We start from the raw sequence: 14,632 nt of genomic DNA on the forward strand, positions 1-14,632 counted from the left end.
TATTTCCTAGATATAGGACACACTTCAAAACCTTATTCCTTATGATTTCTTCTTGTTGTTCAGTGCGTTTCTATGGGCTACAGCAGTAAAGATCAAATTCAATATTTTATTAAATACTTTCTAAATACCTAAAGGCGTCCTAAAAACAATGTAATAGCTAAATGCCAACGGCTTCGACTTTTAGAGGTTAAATAGACCTATAACATCTAAATCAAACACCAGGAGTGATGTATCCTAGTCTACATCTCATTAACAGGTCTCTCTCTCTCTCTCTCTCTCTCTCTCTCTCTCTCTCTCTCTCTCTCTCTCTCTCTCTCAGCAGTGAAGAAAGAAGCCACTGGAAAAGGGATACAAATAATAATAAATAAACACATTAAAAGAATATATATATATAAGAAAGCCTGGATTGAAAAGTGATACAACAATGACCCCTACTGGTGATCTGGATGTACTGTGGTGGCACCTGTTTCTGCCTTTCCACTCCAAGTAGAGGGTCAAAAAGATTTAAACAGACGTCTGATAGCAGCAAAGCCAATGTGACACGTAACCGATCCTGCCGTATTAATAGATGCTGTCCAAATGTGTGTGTGTCAGTGGAGGCTGCTGAGGGGAGAACGCCTCATAATAATGTCCAGAACAGAGTACCTGGAATGACACCAAACACCTGGAAACTATGTGTTTGATGTCTTTGATGCCATTCCACTAATTCCGCTCCAATCATTACCATGAGCCCATCCTTAAGGTGCCACCAACCTCCCGTGGTGTGTGTGTGTGTTTGGTTTGTGGGTGTGTGTGTGTGTGTGTGTGTGTGTGTGTGTGTGTGTGTGTGTGTGTGTGTCCAGCAGCTCAAAAGCCAGAGTCTCATCTCATTTGCTACTAGAAGGGCAAAAGGGATTGACTGAGGGGAGATTTGAGGCAATCATTTTGATGTGAAATGCAATTACATTAAAAAGCTCTGCGGGGCACCGACAGAGGCATCTTTCCTCCCTCATCTTACTCCACTCATATCAACTAATGGAAGACAGCAGCACAAGGAAACAGGTCCTTGTAGAATGTCAAGATGGCGCCGGATGGGAGGGCTGCCGTCTTATCGGCTCTTGACCAACCATGCTATTTTTTTAATATTTTTTTTGCATTGTTCGTAACTTGTTTTGCACATAATGTTGCTGCTACCGTAATTATGACCGAAAAGAGCTTCTAGACATCAGAACTGGGATTATCTCAGATTGAACGAGGAGTTCTTCTCCAATGAGTCGGATGCGAGGGATATACTACAAACACCGGACCAGGAAAAGGAAACGTAGGTTCCGCGGAAAGAGATCAGGACGCATTGTGAGGATCAAGTGACGAGTGGCTAATCTGACTTCCGTTCTGCTAGATAACATTCAATCACACACACTTTCCCCTCAGGAGAATGAAAAGATTTGGCATGGGTCCTCAGATCCTCAAAAGGTTTTACAGCTGTACCATCGAGAGCATCCTGACTGGTTCCATCACTGCCTGGTATGGCAACTGCTCGGCCTCCAACTGTAAGGCACTACAGAGGGTAGTACGTACGGCCCAGTACATCACTGGAGCCAAGCTTCCTGCCATCCAGGACCTCTATACCAGGCGGTGTCAGAGGAAGGCCCTAAAAATTGTCAAAGACTCCAGCCACCCTAGTCATAGACAGTTCTCTCTGCTACTGCATGGCAAGCGGTACTAGAGCACCAAGTCTAGGTCCAAGAGGCTTCTAAACAGCTTCTACCCCCAAGCCATAAGACTCCTGAACAGCTAATCAAATGGCTACCCAGACTATTTGCATTGACCCCCCCCCTCCCCCCGCCCTAATGCTACTCTCTGTTATGATCTATGCATAGACACTTTAATAACTCTACCTACATGTACATAATTACCTCAATTGCCTTGACACCGGTGCACCCCTGCACATTGACACATTGACTCTGTACACTGTATATAGCCCCGCTATTCTTATTTACTGCTGCTCTTTAACTATTTACTGCTGCTCTTTAATTATCTCTTACTTTTTGAGGGGTATTTTCTTAAAACTGCATTGTTGGTTAAGGGCTTGTAAGTAAGCATTTCACTGTAAGGTCCACACCCGTTGTATTCGGCGCGTGTGACAAATAAAATGTGATTTGATTTCATTTGAAGGGAGAAGCTTGCTTTGTATCCCAGCTTGACAGTCAGATCCCTACCAGTACAGAACAGTAGCAGTGTCTTTACACATGTGTGTGTGTGCGTGTGTTAGCTTTCAACTAATTGCATGACATTACCAAGAGTAATTATTGCTGTAGTATTTCTGCATATTCCCTCTGGCTCTGTGTGTACACAGTTGATGCGGATTTAATGGCAACCCCATCCCCTAGAGTGCACTACTTTTGACCAGGACACATATGGCTTTTGTCAAAAGTAGCACACTATATACGGAATAGGAGATAGCGTAGAGGGTGCCATCTGGGACACAAACAGTGATTCACGTTTAGCCCTGTTCTGCAATCCAAATGCCGATGGCTCTAGGTGTTCCATTTCATCTGGATGGGAGACAGACACCCTGAGGGTAAATACTGTACTAGCTCTGTGTGCTAGTACAGTAGCTCAATGTTGCACAAGGCCGGAGAGATGGGGAGGGAGAGTGATAGAGAAAGGGGAGAGAGTATGTCTGCCTGCCTGTACACTACCGGTCAAAAGTTTTACAACAACTTACTCATTCAAGAGTTTTTCTTTATTTTGTCTATTTTCCACATTGTAGAATAATAGTGAAGACATCAAAACTATGAAGTAACACATATGGAATCATGTAGTAACCAAAAAAGTGTTGTTAAACAAATCTAGATATATTTTATATTTGAGATTCTTCAAATAGCCACCCTCGTGGGGCTCTGGACAAAAGTTGTGCACTATATAGGGACTGTCAAATAAAATCAATCAATCAACCCTCCTCCCTTCTCTAACCATATTATGTACAGCTGTTGGCCTTTTTGGAGGAGCGAACCTGTCTTCCTCACCATACCCAGTGCTTTCTCATAGGGGGCCAAAGGGACATTTCAGGTTAATAGCCAAAAGGTATGTTCTCCTTTGTGAAAGAGGTATTTTTAACCTCAATCGGACAAGCTAAAGGTTTAAAAAAGGTTTAAAAGGACATGGACGGATCTCTTTCGGTTCAGGTACCTACAAGTAAATGTCCTTAGTTGACCTTCTCAAGTTAAAAGGGTTTTGTCTGGAGGAGTCTTGTCTTATACATAAGCTGCTCTTTCAGATCCCTCTGGCCTTCTCCTTCTCCAGTGTCAGCTCTAGTCTGAGTGCCACATTGCTCAATAACCTCAGCTAGCCTTTGTCTATCTGTGTGCTCCTACGACAGGCGGGGAGAGAGTGGAGCCACATTTTTTTAAACAGCTCAACCAGCCCTTTTTAAGTTGGGAAGGTTTGGTCACGGCTTGACCTTGGCAGGCCACTGCAGGCCTTACTCTGTGGGACAGGGGATATCAACACTAAATACCAAAAACGTCATTCAATGTTCCCAAGAGTCAACGCAGAGAGGTGAAACTGAACACACATAGACTAACAATACATTCAATATGGATTGGTTAACTTCTACTGATTAGTATAATTTGCCAGCTCCTTCTCCAAAGGTCACAGTGTGGGATTCATTTGCTTTGGTAGAGAAAGAGTTGGCAGAAAAGAGAATAGGATCGACGGAGTAACATGAAAAGACTATTTGATCATTAAAAAATGAAAAACAACAGGAGAGATGTTTTCGGTCGTGTTTCTCGTTAGACACCTTCCCCTGGACTGGAGTGCTGGTTGGTTCTGTGAGTGATGAATATTCATTTGGCCTGGGGAGGTGAGAAAGTGGGAGCATGCTACCTGCGCTGCCGTCTGACATATTACATTCTCTCTGATCAGGGGCTAGGTGTTGGAGGGAGGGGAACTCTGAGGAGAGGGAGAGAAGGATCGTTTTGATGCTAAATGGAATTACAAAATTAAAGCTGGGTGGGAAAGGCTAATGGAGCAGTCGATATCCACAATGCAATGCTTTCTACAATGTGCCGTACATGCCATAATCCAACTGTCCAATGTTAAATATAATATTCTCTCAACATACATTTTACCAAATCATATATCTGACACATAAACTACACACCTACCCTCCTACACATCAACAAACAGCCTTCCCTTTTCTTCGCATGGCTCATTTGTGAACAGATTCTCATCCCAGTCCAGTCCAGTCCGGCCCAGTCCAGAGAGGGGAGAAGACAGATACTGACCCAGTCTGACACCAGGGCTGCATTCAAAATGACACCCTATTCCCTATAAAGTGTAGTACTTTTGACAAGAGCCCTATTGTCCCTATATTGGGAATAGGGTGCCATTTGGGATGCAGTCCAGGACTGATCCAGGACTGATCGACCCCGCCATCACACACACTCATCTCCTGAAGAGTTCCATTACTGAAATCAATGTGTGTGCACTGTGGATGTGTGTGTGGGTGCGTGCGTGCGTGATTGCGTGCGTGCGTGTGTGTGTGTGCATGCACGTGCATGAACCCTACGCCCTGTGTATGCTCCTACAGGAGTGTGTGAATATGTGTGTGTGTGTTTCTTTGTGTATTTGTGTCCAGCCGTTGCATTGCCTAACATATAGTGTCTCCGTCCACAGGCTGGGGCTGTGTAGTATAGTGTAGCAGGAATCAATCATGAACGAGCAGCTTCAGGGGAGCACACACACACACTGACTGGCAGAGGGCAATTTGTCTCATTAAACTGTTGCCTACCTACTGGAATCAAATTAGCTTTGCTCTTTTTGCTTTCTGAAAGCCAAACTGTCTTCTGATCCCTCCTGTCTCAGCCTCCAGTATTTATGCTGCAGTAGTTTATGTGTCGGGGGGCTAGGGTCAGTCTGTAACATCTGGAGTATTCTCTTGTCTTATCCGGTGTCCTGTGTGAATGTAAATATGCTCTCTCTAATTCTCTCTTTCTCTCTTTCTTTCTTTCTCTCGGAGGACCTGAGCCCTAGGACCATGCCTCAGGACTACCTGGCATGATGACTCCTTGCTGTCCCCAGTCCACCTGGCCATGCTGCTGCTCCAGTTTCAACTGTTCTGCCTGCGGCTACGGAACCCTGACCTGTTCACCGGACGTGCTTGTTGCACCCTTGACAATTACTATGATTATTATTATTTGACCATGCTGGTCATTTACGAACATTTTAACATCTTGACCATGTTCTGTTATAATATCCACCCGGCACAGCCAGAAGAGGACTGGCCACCCCTCATAGCCTGGTTCCTCTCTAGGTTTCTTCCTAGGTTTTTGGCCTTTCTCAGGAGTTTTTCCTAGGGAGTTTTTCCCAGCCACCGTGCTTCTTTCACATGCATTGCTTGCTGTTTGGGGTTTTAGGCTGGGTTTCTGTACAGCACTTTGAGATTTCAGCTGATGTACGAAGGGCTATATAAATAAATTTTATTTGATTTTGATTTGATTTGATTTTCCATAAAAAGCAGAGTAGATCGAATTACCATAACATGTAACTTTGGAGAGAAGGTAACAGTGGCACAGCAGAGAGAGAGGTTGGAATTTACTGAACAAGAGCCCCTGCCAATGCCACCATTGCATTCTTATCCAGATATTTGGAGGATCTAGCCAGTGACCAACATTTTATGGTTCACGTTGGATATCCATTTCTGTGCCATGCTCCCTCCAGTCAGATGGTTATCTTGCACACATCCAAGATAATTCACTGAATATTTTGCTGTTATGTCACCACCTTAAAATCAGGGCATTTCCTCAATTTCACATTGGACCCGAACAATATGGACTCTGTTTTCCAAGGTGAAGTGACAGCTTATAGCCATTTACTGACATTCAGAAGTTCAGCACTGAGGGCTTTCTCAACCCCATTTTTGTCTTTGTGGGAAACCAGCAGTGCAGAATCATCTGCATAGAGGAAACAGTCACATGTAGAGGCAGATTTCAGATAATTTATATACAACAGAAAAGAAAGTGAACCCAGCACACTCCCTTGGGGTATCCCGCAGTTCAAGATTTTGGGTTTAGACAGGGTCCCATCCACATCTGTTTTCTTCCTTGCCAATAAGAGCTAACCTATTTTCCCTCCACCTACTTCCTTCTTGATGTGATCAGTTAGATATAGTCAGCAAGTGTCAGTGGAACGGGATTTCCTAAAGCCAGATTGGAGCTCATATAGCAGGTTATGTTAGGAAATATAAACTCTCAATCTGCTCGAACATAATATTTTCCATGACCTTCGATAACATACACAGGATTGAGACAAGCCGATAGTTTCCATGATCTAACTTATTCACTTTTTGTTGTTGTTGAGGAATGACCCTTGCAAGTTTTAGTTCACTGGGAAAAAACCCTAGTTCAATAGACAGATTGTCACGTCCTGACCTGAGAGACGTTTTGTTTCTCTATTTTGGTTAGGTCAGGGTGTGATTTGGGTGGGCATTCGAGATTTGTAGTTCGTTGTTCTATTCTATGTTTTCTATTTCTATGTGGTCAGGTTCTAGTTGGGTATTTCTATGTTGGGTTTTGTTTGGGATGGTCTCCAATTAGAGGCAGCTGGTCCTCGTTGTCTCTAATTGGAGATCATACTTAAGTAGTTTTTTTTTCCACCTGGGTTTGTGGGAGATTATTTTTGAGTAGTGTATGTTTCACCTCTGCGTCACGGTTTGTTGTTTTGTTCTTTAGTTTCTGTTTATGTATTGCATAGTTTCACAGTGTAAATAAAATGTGGAACGATACACACGCTGCACTTTGGTCCACTTCTCCTTTCGACAACCGTGACACAGATTTAAAATGTGAATTATGCAGGGGGTGATAATTACCTCAGCATCCCTTAGAAATCTGTCAGGAATGTTGTCAAAGCCAGTTGCTTTGGAATGGTCAAGTTATTTCAGCTTCTTTAGCACAGTTGACTGTGCTAAAGACTTTCCAAATGAAAAAACATCTACTTGAATCCCCTGTTGTGAGTAAAACTGCTGGACTTGACTCTCCCCATAACAATCTGACTGACAAGGTAACTTTCTAACTAATGTATTAGCTATAGTTGTAAAATAACTATTCAGACTGTCTGCAACCACAGTCTTGTCTGATGTTACCTTTCCTCCAATGTCCAAACTAAGATTTTGAGCTTTGGTCTTTAATCTGTTACTGTCAACTAACAGCTTCAGACACTTCAGATTGTTCCTCTCTCAAATATTTTGTCATTAAAATAATATTTCCTGGCCTTCTCTATTATCATGTTAACCTCATTTCTTATAGTTTATAAAAAATAGAATCTGCCCTGGATTTCCTGAACTCCAGAAAGTGTTCATTTCTACACTTAATTGCCTTTAAAATGTTATCGTTTATCCATGGTTCTGTTCTTTACTTAATTCAACAACAACAACAAATCTGGAGCCTGCTTGTCTACAGCATCTGAAAACAATTCTTTCAAATTGCCCCAGGCATTTTCCACCTCATTGCATTTTAATACAGCAGACCAGTCCAATTTGCTCAAACAATTAACAAAAACATCTGCGCTATAGTTCTTCATAGACCTAATTTGTATTGAGTTATGACAATGAAATGTTTTTATGAACCTTTATGAACACGAGGTCAATGATGGTTTGGGTAGGACAGACTCTAGTGGGCTCATTAATCAGCTGGTGTAAAGAAAACAGATGACAATTTTTCTTAAGAGCTTTAAAAGTAGTGTTGTCCTTTTTGAGCATGTCTGTATTAATTATTTAAATCACCATTAACAATAACCTTTGATTTACCAAAATGTGTACAGTTGGAGCAAGTCTCCTCCAACAATTCATAAAACTTCTGGTGGTCTGTAACAGGTTCCGACTATAATGGGTTTGCATTTTGGTAATAGAACGTCCAACCGCACAGCTTCAATCTCGTCATGGCTTAAATCTGATCTATAGTTGAACCCAATATCTGATCTGATATAAATATAAACTCCCACGCCTTTGCGATTGCGGTCTCTTCTAATTACTACATCATTTACAACTTCAATCTCAGCGTTTTTAATCAAACCATCTAGCCACGTTTCGGTAAAGCAAAGCCCTCCCACCTTACAGTTACCAGAGAGTAGACTCATTTCCTCGATCTTAGGAAGAAGGCTTCTAACGTTGAGAGGAAGGATGTGAAGTCCTTTCGTAGAAAGCGCCTTTCTTGAGTTAAGTTCTCATCTGTTGGAACTGTCAGACGAAATGGTTCACAGTGTTGACTCCCTGCAGTCCAATTGCAGCTGTGAAGCTCCAGGGTTCGCCCTTGCATCTGACCGGGGGTTTGCCTTTCAGGTCCCCAGCCCCATCCCAGTTTCGCTCCACGTCCATTCGGCACAACAGACTGTCTCGTCTGGGGCCTCCCTCTGCATCCTCCCCTGGTCGCCACGCTCAGACAGCAGAGAGAAGCTGGAGGATTAGGTTGGTTGTCATGATCAAAGTCTGCAAATTCTCTATTTATTATGCATACCTGAAAGAGAGGCCTCCTACCCTTCTGTCCTTCTCCATTGCAGCATGCCGCTGCTCCAATGGATTTATTGCTAGAAAATTTACGAACATTTCCAGACAGTAACAGGCATACGGTAATTATGAGGTTTCCACCATCAATTTGGCATTTACCTCTGACCTTAATCGCCCTTTTGGAGGTACTTTGGCAGCTGGGATATACAAACGTATTAATAGGGTTAATCCCGTTGCCAAAATTATTTGTGCCAATCTTGTCATCGAGCCTGATCTTCTGATTAAAACCGCATACCTTCTCAAAAGGACATCAACGTGATGTACAAAAAGGGCCAGTATCTATAAACATGAAAATAAAATCGGAAATTAAAACACTGTCAACATGCCAAACTTTCCAGCTGCCATCTTGGATGTCGATCATGTATTTCCGGACATAGAGATTTATAGATATGTTTGTTCTGTATAGCCAATGACCACATGAGTTGCCTGTATAGCACCGTAACAGATCCGGGACCAGGCTATATATTCACCACCATTTGAAAAATGTTTATCAAATAAATTAAATGTGATGTTTAGGCCTTGCATTTGATATATGTAAGCAAGTGTTAGCCTCACCTACATTACAGGTGTTGAGTGACAGGCATATAGACATGCTTGCAATTCTCAATTTCGCCACATGGGGTCACTATAATACAAATGAAATTCACCTAACGGTCTACCTGTGGTCTATATACAGCACATCATACCCTGTAAAGGTGTCTGCATCACAGGAGGTTGGTAGCACATTAATTGGGGACAACGGTAATGGCTGGAACAGAATATGTGAAATGGTATCAAATACCAATCAAACCAAATACCAACTGATGCCAATTCATTCGCTCCCATTCCAGCCATTATTATGAGCCGTTCTCCCCTAAGCAGCCTCCTATGGTCTGCATATTAAGTTCCCTTGAAAAACGAGAAAGTCGTGGCAATAGTACTGTTTGTCCATCTTGAGACGCTGTAGAATCCATGTAAGATAACTCAATAAATCTGTCATTCATTTTGATGTTTTTGCAGAGGAGATCTTAGTCGTACAATTTTACATCTAACTAAGATGTTTGGTGCAGGTGTTTCTCAAGTGAAAAAAATGTGAATGAAAATGAGTAGTCTCTCGTTGAATAACGACAGACTTCATTGAAGAATCCCTACTGTTGACCAATTACCGACAAAGGGGCGTAGACTTCGGCTATCAGACTTCGGCTTACCTCGAGAAAAATGTAGAGCACAAACAGCTGAAAAAAAAACTCTTGCCGAAGACCAAAACAAACAGAAATGTCACAAAATGTTGTTGTAGTACATGCACAAACTGTTCCCGAGCTGTTCCGGGTGGGAAGCATGCAGATGCCTTAACAGTACCACAAACCACATGGTATGCTAGCCAACCCAAAGGATAACACACAAGCGATCTTTTTTTGTTGTTGCCCTACAAACCTAATTAAAGCTGAGACAACCACTTTACACTTCAGGCATAATACCCTCATGATACGGAACGCTATCAGATCAATTAAACAGAAACACATTAAAAGCTGCTAACGTATTCAAAGCCACGCTTCTAACTATAATGTCAATAATACATGCCCAATCAATCAAACCAACGACATCAGACATTATGACTTTTTCAATATTTTCCCTCAAAATATTTTGCCTGCTTATTAGTATGTAACTTAAACGTGGTGGCAGGTAGCCTAGCGGTTAAGAACGTTGGGCCAGTAACCAAAAGGTCGCTGGTTTGAAATGCAGAGAAAGGCACTTCATTCTAGTTGCTCTGGGTAAGAGCATCTGCTAAATGGCAAAATATTTCATGAAGAATGTTGAATTGCGTTTTAATTTAATCAAAGCCGTAATCAACGTCCATGTATTGTCAGTATAACAACAAACAGCCCCGCTCTGAAATTTCACAGCACGTGCCGGGCCCTTATTCATAAAGTCTGTCAGAGTCTTGAGTATAGATCTGTGAGCAGTTTAGCCTTTTAGATCATAATGAATAAGATGACATGGACATTGGGGAGCTGATCCTAGATCAGCACTCCTACTCCGAGATGGGCACTGCTCTGAATTCAATCCACTGTTATCAGTTATCAGTCTACTGTGTATTTATAGTCCTTGGCCACTAGGTGACAGCATTTAGTCATATTTCTCTAAGCAGCAGAACCCATTCTGGAATATACCGTTCTGGAATGTACAGGTTAGTAATAATATTTAGAAACATCCTTGTAATCTATGTATTCCGCCAGTGCTGCCAGTGTGTGTACTTAAAGGGAAGTTTATTTAAAGATCACATACAGAGATGAATGAAAACAGCAGGGTTGCATGGCACCCTATTCCCTATATAGTGATCATAGGGCTCTGGTCAAAAGTAGTACACTAGATTGTACATTATTGTGTATGTCTTTTGACTTATCTGCTGATGTGGCATTTTTTAAGCTTATAAATTACCTGCCTCAGAATAATCCTTTGATCAAACAGCGATGTTTGAAAATGCTCAGCCATACGCAGGTGAATTAAGTCATCTGTCGAAGTTACTGTTAATAATATCATCACAAAGAAAATAACAGACAATATGCATGTGTGGTATTGCAGGCTGTGTTGGGGAATCAAAAGACTGAAGAGATGAATATGGGAAAGTCAGTCACACACACCTGAGGTGGGAAACGGAAGTGTGTGCGAGTGTCTGTGTGTGTTGTGGGTGTGTCTGTGTGTGTGCATGCGTTAGTGTTTGTGTGGGTGTGTGTGTGTGCACGTGTTAGGTTTTGTGTGGGTGTGTGTGTGTGTGCATGTGTTAGTGTTTGTGTGGGTGTGTGTGTGTGCATGTGTTAGTACGCCTGTGTGACTCTCTCCCTTTGCAAATGTTAGTTGAATAATTCATGGTCTGATATAATTGTCGGCTGTGGTTGCAGGTAGCAATTCATCATGTTGTATGTAATTAAAAGGGTGTCAAAAAAATGTGTTGTGAATGCCGAGGCAACAGAGACAACCCAAGCAGTTTGTCGAAAAAGAAGGCAAAAGTCTCTCTGACTCCATATCTTTAGAGGCTTTGGGGACATGTGATGACGGAAGGTGAGTGTATATCACTGGATGGTTTCAGTGGTAATGTTAGTCAGTGGCATTCACTGTACAGTCAATGTGCAAGCCCATGGGTGTACAGTACAGTGGAGTAGATCAAGTTTAAAGTACTCTGTACAACTGTCAAACACTCAAACGCGTTCACCTGAAAAGTGTCTCAATACAATACAGGAGTCCGTTTCAAATCCGTTTTGCCAGAACGGTTGCCCTTTTTTTGGAAAACACATGGAGACAAGGCTAATACTTGTGATGTAGACACAGAGGCAGCGGTCATTAAAGAGAGGAAGGGAAGGAAAGGGAAACCACTGCCTGGGACCCACCTGGGCAACAGCCTTAGAAATACACCCCAGCCAGACCCACAGTCTTGCAGACTCCATAGAACTCCATACAACGCTTCCCGACTTTTATCACGGGGCTGGGGAGAGCGAGAGAGCGATATAGGTTATGATACTCACGTCAAACTCGTTGAGGGCCGCGGCCAGCTCGCCGATCCCAGCGTGGCCGTGCTTCTCGTCGCCGGGCGAGGTGGCCTGAGCGGCACTGCTGATGCCCCCGATGGCCTCCTGCACCTGCTTGAAGACGTAGTCGCGGTTGGCGCGCGTGGCCGCCACGTCCGGGTGGCGCAGGAAGGCCTGCGAGGCCGTGTAGAGCATGGTGGCGTTCTTCTTCAGGGCACCACGCGCAGCCGCCATTTCGTCCCGGCACTGGGGGTCTTTCAGCTCCTGAAGGCGAGACGGGGGAGTTAGAAAATGTTATATACCGGTCAGGAAATGTTACATACCGGTTAGGAAATGCTATATACTGGTCAGGAAATGTTATATACTGGTCAGGAAATGCTATATACTGGTCAGGAAATGTTATATACTGGTCAGGAAATGTTATATACTGGTCAGGAAATGCTATATACTGGTCAGGAAATGTTATATACTGGTCAGGAAATGCTATATACTGGTCAGGAAATGTTATATACTGGTCAGGAAATGTTATATACTGGTCAGGAAATGCTATATACTGATCAGGAAATGCTATATACTGGTCAGGAAATGTTATATACTGGTTAGGAAATGTATACTGTTTAGGAAATGTTATATACTGGTTAGGAAATGTATACGGTTTAGGAAATGTTATATACTGGTTAGGAAATGTATACGGTTTAGGAAACGTTATATACTGGTTAGGAAATGTATACTGTTTAGGAAATGTTATATACTGGTTAGGAAATGTATACGGTTTAGGAAATGTTATATACTGGTCAGGAAATGTTGTACACTGTTTAGGAAATGTTATATACTGGTTAGGAAATGTATACTGTTTAGGAAATGTTATACACTGAGTATACAAAACATTAAGGACACCTGGTCTTTCCAAGACAAAGACTGACCAGGTGAAAGCTATGATCCCTTATAGATGTCACTTGTTAAATCCACTTCAATCAGTGTAGATCAAGGGGAGGAGACAGGTTAAAGAAGGATTTTTAAGCCTTGAGACAATATAGACATGGATTGTGTATGTGTGCCATTCAGAGGGTGAATGGGCAAGACAAAATATTTAAGGGTCTTTGAACAGGGTATGGTGGTAGGTGCCAGACCAGTTTGCATCAAGAACTGCAACGCTGCTGAGTTTTTCACGCTGAACAGTTTCCCTGTGTGTATCAAGAATGGTCCATCACCCAAAGGACATCCAGCCAACTTGACACAACTGTGTGAAGCATTGGAGTCAACATGGGCCAGCATCCCTGTGGAACGCTTTCGACAACGTGTAGAGTCCATGTTCGACAAATTAAGGCTGTTCTGCTGGCAAAATGGGGGGGGGGGGTGCAACTCAGTATTAGAAAGGTGTTTCTAATGTTTGTTATACTCAGTGTATATTGGTTAGGAAAGTTTGTATACTGTTTAGGAAATGTTATATACGATTTAGGAAATGTTGTATATGTGTTAGGACATGCTGCATATACTCAGACCAGACCTCAGCACAGGTTATATAGTAAACCTGCAGAATTTTACTAACATACAAAACTCATTTGACTTTTGTTTTGTAGCAGTATTGGAATTGATTTGAAAAGTTAGAGGTACTGTAACTTTGTTCAAAGGGTACTTTCACTTTGCTTGAAATCAGTTAGAGAGGATTTGACATCTGGTCTGACCCTCGGGATACTATCCAAACGAAGGCTGAATATTTAATTAAACACACTCAAATGAATCGTCACCTACCGTTATTGTGGGCACAAGATATGGGTTGATTGAAAGTTGAACCTTGAGGCTTTTAACTGCATGGGCTTCCTTCGATATGTCTACTCATATTCTATTCAAACACCATAAAGCCTTGATCGGCAGACCTTCTTGATACGAAGAAAGTTATTTTATGTCAAGTCGGTCCCCTTGAACAGCGCACCTTGCGTGACCCAACAGTTCGACTGAGCGCATAACACATTATTTATTACAGATTTCCTGTCAAAACTCGACATATTCATTATTAATTGTTCTCGCTTAACACATCCTATTTACTTCTAGGAAAGGTAAAAAGCATTCCCTCAACGATGTGCCACTTCCAAAAAGTACCCAAACTTAGTGGAGCTTTAAGAAAGCACTCAAAGACATGAATCATTTCCCCTGAATTCTAAATTATTATTCCATGGTCCATGTTTAAGAGGCATTTCTAGGGACGGAGAGATGTGAGTCAATCAACCGAGAGACGGCAGCTCAACTCTTTCAGTATGTGTCCCAAATCGCACCCTATTCCCTATATGGGAATCACTCTAGGTCAGAGAGGACCGTGATCTTACCGTCACAGGGAAACATCACATGCCTGCTTGTCAGGGACCAGTGGTGTACATCTATCCTGGTAAGAGACTCTGTACCCCTGATGTTGAACTGCTTTCTGTGTCACTGCGACCCTACTATCTGCCCTGTGAGTTCCCTCAATTGTTTGTTACCGTTGTGTACATTCACCCAAAAGATAATATAACAAAAGGATCAGAGATAATTTATAATCTGTCACAGAAACTGGAATCCATCTCCCCCGACGCACCCACATTTATTTTAGGGG

The 14,632-nt window shown here is 42.4% G+C and overlaps 1 protein-coding gene across 1 annotated transcript in view; it reads right to left on the bottom strand.

Annotated features, from left to right (window-relative positions):
• LOC115202084 (catenin alpha-2) overlaps window positions 1–14,632 on the bottom strand; it is a 688,845-nt gene that overhangs the window by 520,336 nt on the left and 153,877 nt on the right. The window contains exon 6 of the mRNA XM_029765967.1: window positions 12,043–12,309. Within this exon, the coding sequence (XP_029621827.1) occupies window positions 12,043–12,309 (267 nt within the window). The remainder of the gene's footprint in view (window positions 1–12,042; window positions 12,310–14,632) is intronic.

This window comes from Salmo trutta, chromosome 11, assembly GCF_901001165.1.
Source record: "Salmo trutta chromosome 11, fSalTru1.1, whole genome shotgun sequence".
NCBI lineage: Eukaryota > Metazoa > Chordata > Actinopteri > Salmoniformes > Salmonidae > Salmo > Salmo trutta.